Source organism: Mandrillus leucophaeus, unplaced genomic scaffold, assembly GCF_000951045.1.
Source record: "Mandrillus leucophaeus isolate KB7577 unplaced genomic scaffold, Mleu.le_1.0 Scaffold117, whole genome shotgun sequence".
NCBI lineage: Eukaryota > Metazoa > Chordata > Mammalia > Primates > Cercopithecidae > Mandrillus > Mandrillus leucophaeus.
The window spans coordinates 3,134,923-3,140,922 of NW_012099987.1; the positions used below are offsets into that span (position 1 = coordinate 3,134,923).

General features: G+C 55.3%; 1 protein-coding gene across 1 annotated transcript; it reads right to left on the minus strand.

The window, feature by feature from the left end:
* Positions 1 to 1,446: 1,446 nt before the first annotated feature.
* SFRP5 (secreted frizzled-related protein 5) lies at positions 1,447 to 4,682 on the minus strand. Its single transcript, XM_012000789.1, has 3 exons — positions 4,622 to 4,682; positions 4,453 to 4,530; positions 1,447 to 2,559 (listed from the first exon to the last, which is right to left on the minus strand). Exons 1-3 carry the CDS (start codon positions 4,680 to 4,682, stop codon positions 2,213 to 2,215), a joined length of 486 nt encoding a protein of 161 aa, XP_011856179.1. The 3' UTR covers positions 1,447 to 2,212.
* Positions 4,683 to 6,000: the final 1,318 nt, after the last annotated feature.

Consider the following 6,000-nt stretch of genomic DNA (forward strand, 5'->3'; position numbering starts at 1 on the left):
CTGGAAGACAAGGGGCAGATTCAGGGAGCCAGGTGCGCTGGGCAGGGTTTGGGCGTGGGTGGATGAGGGAGGAACAAGGCGGCCTATGCAGCTGCTGACCTGCGGTGAGGCCACCTGCCTGCCCGGGGTGATTTATGAGCACACTGTCGGACCACCTGCTAGCCAGACCTCAGGGGAGTGCGCGCGCATGGCCCACAGCAGAACGCAGCCCTGGCCCCTCCGGAGTCATTTCCCTGAGGTGATGTGCACCTCTGGGAGTGAAAGCCAAGGCTTTCCTCAGCTCCAGAGAACGAGGCTCCTTTGTCTTGGAGGAACACCAGGCCTTGTCTGGACTTGGCATCCCAGCTTTACCCCCACTGGTGGGGTAAACTTCTCCCACTGGTGGGGAGAGCCCCTCAGGGAGTGCCCCTAGCCCCCTGCTCTGGGTACATCTGGCATCTGCTGATGGACCCCCCAGGGAGCTCCTTTCTGGCACTGCCCTGTCCATAGGCTGCTCATTAGAGTGGCAGTGGCTTCTCGCCTCCATCTCAAGCTTTCTCCCCCTCCCTGCCCATCCACCTCAAGGCAGCAGCCTCCATCTGCTCTGAGCCCACTGGGGCACCCCCTCAGCTCCTTGCCCTCTCCCTGTCTCAGTTGTCACCTTATCTAGGTAGTAGTTCTCAATCCTGGCTACACATCATCCCAGGGAGCATCTAAAAACACCAACTCCCGGGCACCCTACAGAGATTCTGATTGAATTGCATTAGAGTAGGGCCCAGGATTCTGTAAAAGCTCCCTAGATGATTCTAACATTTATGTGTTGAAATGCAGATTCGGATACAGCAGGTCTGCATTTCTTTGTTGTTGTTGTTGAGTTAGGGTCTCACTATGTTGCCTAGGCTGGTCTTGAACTCCTTGGCTTAAGGGATCCTCCCTCCTCAGCCTTCCAAAGTGCTGGGATTATGGGCATGAGCTACCATGCCTCCAGCCAGATGCTGCCTTTCTAACCAGCTCCCAGGTGATGCTCATGCTGCTGGACCAGGGACAGGTAAGGAGCAGTGCCCGCGGTGTGACACATCTTTGACCTCAGGCTTTTCATGATAGTGCCCTGCGGCCCTGCCTTCTTGGACTCCTCCGATCAGGCCTTCACCTCATGGGGGAGCTGCTGCAGGACGTGGAGTCTTTGGACTGTGGGAGAAAGCTGGGGAACTTGGCACTTCCATTCCTCCTCAGGGACAAAAGAACGTCCATCTCCATCCCTCACTTAGCGGTCAGAATGACAGGGTGACCCTTGCTATGTACTACAAAAACACAGGCCTTGCTTTTCTTAGCATTCCAAGGAGGTCTATGTGGCCAGGCCATGGGTTAAGATAAGGGCTTCTTTCTGGGTGAGGCTCCATTCTAAACCTCCCTCTCCCCCCACCTCTTGGGAACCAGCTGACAAAGAAATCACCTGGTCCAAACCAATTATTGTTTTCTTTGATTTAATTAAAAAGTTAAAAAAATTAGAAAACACAACCGTGTATGTATTGGTTGCCTAGTACCTATGGCCTCACAGCAGTAGCAATAACTTATCGGGATAAAAAGGAGAAGCAGAGGCTGAGGAATGAACCCCGGGAAGCGAGCCTGCGGGTGTACCGGAAGCGGGTCTGTGCTGAGGCTGGGCTGGGCTTGCTCTCCAGTCCAGGGAGAGCTCTGGGCCTTGGGGCAGGGAAATGGACAAGCTGGGGAAAGCAGGGGGTGTGGCTGGAGGCACTGAGACCCTAACTCCTTTCCTTTGGGGGGCTAGGATGACGCATACAGGGGCGGTGGGGAGAGCTGTCTCCCAAATAGCTTAGCCTAATATTGAGACTTCCCTCTTCAAGGCGAGGCCCCACCACCGACAGAGGGAAGCTGGAGCTGACACCACCATCTACTCTGAAACCTCCTCCTCACGGTGCCCTGAGCCCCTCCACCCTTCCCTCACCCTCTCCTCCCCTGCCTACTTTCTGAGACCCTGGGGTCTTCCCCCCGATGAAGAAGCCCTGCTCCTGAGAGAGGAAGCCCAATATCCCAGGGACCCCAGGACCCCTGGGTCAAAAAGGATAGCCTGGGCTCCGTGCCCATCCCTTGGGCCCTGTGCCAGTAACAACACTCGTGAAAACACCCTCCAGCAGGGCTGGGTCAACCTGGAAGTTGGGGCGGGGCCAGAGGGCATGCAAGGCACAGCTGGCAGGGCAGGGAGGAGTGCCCTTTAGTGGGGCTCTGCGGCCCCATAGAAGAAAGGGTAGTAGAGGGAGCAGGGGTAGGAGAACATGAATTTGACTGCGAACTTCATCTCCTTATTCTTCTTGTCCCAGCGGTAGACGGCCATGAGCAGCAGCTGTCCATCCACTTTGCGGCCCATGACCAGGAAGCTGCCCGCCAGGCCGTCCAGCTGCGGGCAGGGGCAGCCCGCGCCGTTCTTCATGTGCAACACCAGCCGCTTGGTGTCCTTGCGCTTCAGGGGGCCCGGCTTGAGCAGCTTCTTCTTTTTCTGGGCTCCAATCAACTTCCGGTCCCCATTCTCTATCTTGATCTCCTTGATGCGCATTTTGACCACTGTGGGAAGAAAGGACAGGGGCAAGTTGGGAATGGTCAGATCTACGTGGGCCCAGAGTTGGTGTGTTCTGGACCTTCGGGCTCGGGGAGCCTGATGCCCTGCGGGGTTTGGAAGGGTGGAGCTCGTACAGGCACATTTTCATATTTATGAAGCGCTTACGGTGCTGCACTCTCATGGACAGCATCATGTTTCATCCTCAAGGTACAGGAGAGGGGAAATGAGGGGTAGAGAGCTTGTGACCTGCGCGAATCAAGAGCCCAAGCCCTTCTGAGACACCAAATGCAGGGTGGAGAGCTCCTGATGGAGCAGCGTGTGGGGCTCCCCCCAGGGAGGGATAAGGAGCGGATGGGACTGGGGCCGGCTGCTTGGAAGGGGATCCTTGCGATGGAGGGAGGCTGGACTTCCTGATCTCTGGGGATGATTCCCATTGGGATTTCTGGCTGTGTGTGAGTGTATGGTATGGAGTATATATGGGGTGTGTATATGTGTAGTGTGCGTGCATGCACACACGGTGAGTGTGGTTGGAGCAGTGGTGGGCTGGCAAATATTTAACAGCTGGCTCTGTGGACAGGGAGCCCTGCTTTGCATTCATTGACATCCATGGGGTAAATACTCCCACCACAACTGACCGCAAGACTGGGTGTGGAGCTGGGAATAGATACACACAGTTCAGCTCTTGCTGGTGTGAACACACCACTGTACAGTAATATGTATGTGTGTGAGAGAGAAATTGTATGGTGGGTGGGAGTGTGTTTGTGGTATGTATAGGAGTAGGGCAGGGGGTGTGGCTGGAGGCACTGAGACCCTAACTCCTTTCCTTTGGGGGGCTAGGATGAAGGCAGGGTCTGTAGCCAGAGAGTCACGGTACAGGTCACCCTGCAGTGGATGTAGACAGCCTAAGGAGTCCTGGGCCTCAGGGTGGGGTGGGGAGTCCCTCGGGCTGGTTTCTCCCTTCTTCAGGCTTCTGGGCCCCCATCTCTGTGGGGCTAGGGAGAAGTCAGAGAATAACTCTGCCCACTCTTGGCTGGAAATTGTCATAAAATCTTGTTCCTTTTCTTTATGTCCCCTTCCTCTTCTCTTTCTCTCTCTGACACACACACACACCCCTTGCAATAGCAGTATTCTCTTTCCAAACACAAACAGGCTACCGACATAAAAGACTCCTCTGAAGAAAGGACTTCATTATCATCTCCTTTTTTCTTTTTTATAGACAGGGAGGCTAAGACACAAAACAGGGAACTGACTTGGCAAAGATCACACACTGGACTGCATGGCCCATGTGTGAGCCGGGTCCTGACCGGACTTGGCTGGGTTTTCCCAGAAAATGGGAAGGCTCTGGGATGAAGTTGTGGCGACAGGTGACCACAGCTCTGCTGGCAGGCGGTGTGCTGAGTCCCAGGTGGAGGTACCCACGGACAAGGGTGCTCCACTTCCATCCTAGAGCCATCACTCCCCACCTGGCTCCATCCATCTCTGGGCTAAGCCTGGCTCCATTCATCTCTGGGCTAAGCCTGGCTCCATTCATCTCTGGGCTAAGCCTGGCTCCATCCATCTCTGGGCTAAGCCTGCACTATCCACAGAGATGATCCAGTCATGGAGGCCCCTCTGAAAATGACACCAAGGGAGGGCTGCGGGAGCCCTGGCCGGGGTGGTTTCTGAGGCCTAAGGCCCATAGCCTTGAGGGACTTGTGATGGTCCTGAGATGATGCAGAAAGAGGTGCATTTCTCTTGGGAGAGGGTTTATGGTTATCATTGGATTCTAAACCAGAGCCATGATGCAAAACCTGTTGGGACTCACTGTGATGGATGTGAGCACGTCTGTTCCCGTGTGTGTCAAGAAAGAGAGGCTGGGGGTGGTGCCGGGGCAGTGGCAGCATGGGCCCCACACTCACCAAAGTCACTGGAGCACATCTGCTCCATGAGGCCATCAGCGCTGTGCTCCATCTCACACTGGGCGCAGATCTTGGTCACTGAAGAGAGAAAGTGGGGTGGGGTTGGGGGACAGTTGGTGAGGGGATTGGAGTTCCAACAGCCACTCAGGGTGCAGGCTTCCTCACTGACTAGCCACATCCCCCTGCCAAGCCTCTACTTCCTTATCCAGAAATGGGATGATGGCAATCATATCACTACCCGCTCACAGAGTGACTGACAATCACCAGACAGGCTGTGCAGGGACAAAACTGCCAGGTGGGCACAGTGACTGCTCCATGACCCTGGCGGCCACAGCCATGATGTGCATTGTCATTTAAATTTCATCTCCTCTCATCCTCAGCCTATGAAGTAGGGATTCTTATTCCTATTTTATTTTTGAGACGGAGTCTCGCTCTGTCACCCAGGCTGGAGTGCAGTGGCTCTCCAATCTCAGCTCACTGCAATCTCCGCCTCCCAGGTTTAAGCGATTCTTCTGTCTCAGCCTCTCAAGTAGCTGAGATTACAGGTGTGTGCCACTGTGCCTGGCTAATTTTTGTATTTTCAGTAGAGATGGGGTTTCACCATGTTGGCCAGGCTGGTCTAGAACTCCTGACCTCAAGTGATTCACCCACCTTGGCCTCCCAAAGTGCTGGGATTACAGGCATGGACCACGGTGCCTGGCCCTTATTCCTATTCTGGAGAAAAGGGAACTGAGGCCCAGAGCGGGTTACTCAAGTCTGACAGCAGACGGGGAGGAAGGGGGTGAGGGCATGGAGCCAGCCTGGAAGAGCTATGTGGACCAGCACAGCAAAGGGGAGGCTGAGACCAGGGAGAAATTAGGGTTCAGGGGACTGAGGGTGTGGGTGGGAGGAGGGACTTAGGATCTCACAGGTTTCATGAGCCTGGGATGGCTTCCTATTTTATGGATGGGGGAAACTGAGGCTCAGTGAAGTCAAGCAACTTGCCTAAGGGCTTTTCTTTAGGGGCAGAGCCTAATCTGCTCTTCCTTCCGCAGTGAGCCTTACCCAAATGACTCCCAGCCAGGGGAACGGAGGAAGAGGGTGGAGATCTTTGGGTTCCAGGTACAGAAAATGGGGAGGCAGACCATAGCCCAGGAACGTTCTTAGTCTCCAGTCTTTCCCCACATCCCTTCCCTCACCTCTCCTCTCTTCCCAAGGTCCCAACACGGGATGGGAGTGTTGCTTGCTTTGGTGCCTCGGGATCCAGGTAAAGGCATTGTTTAACGACCCCAGACATTCTTGGGCTGAGAGGGGTCATAAGGCATTTATCAGGACGTCCCAAGATGGGGGGACGGCATTGGGGGATTCTCAGCAGCTTGGTTGGGTGGGCACTGAGAGGGGTGCCAGGGGTGTCCAGGGAACGAGAGCCAGAGGGAAGGTCTGGAGCCGCAGGGAGGCACTACGCTGCTACTCCCTGGGGAGGTGGGAAGGCGGGAAGGCTGCGGGGGATAATTCCGGGGGCGATGGGCTGAGCTAAGACAGCGTGTGTTGTGTGTGTGTGTGTGTGTG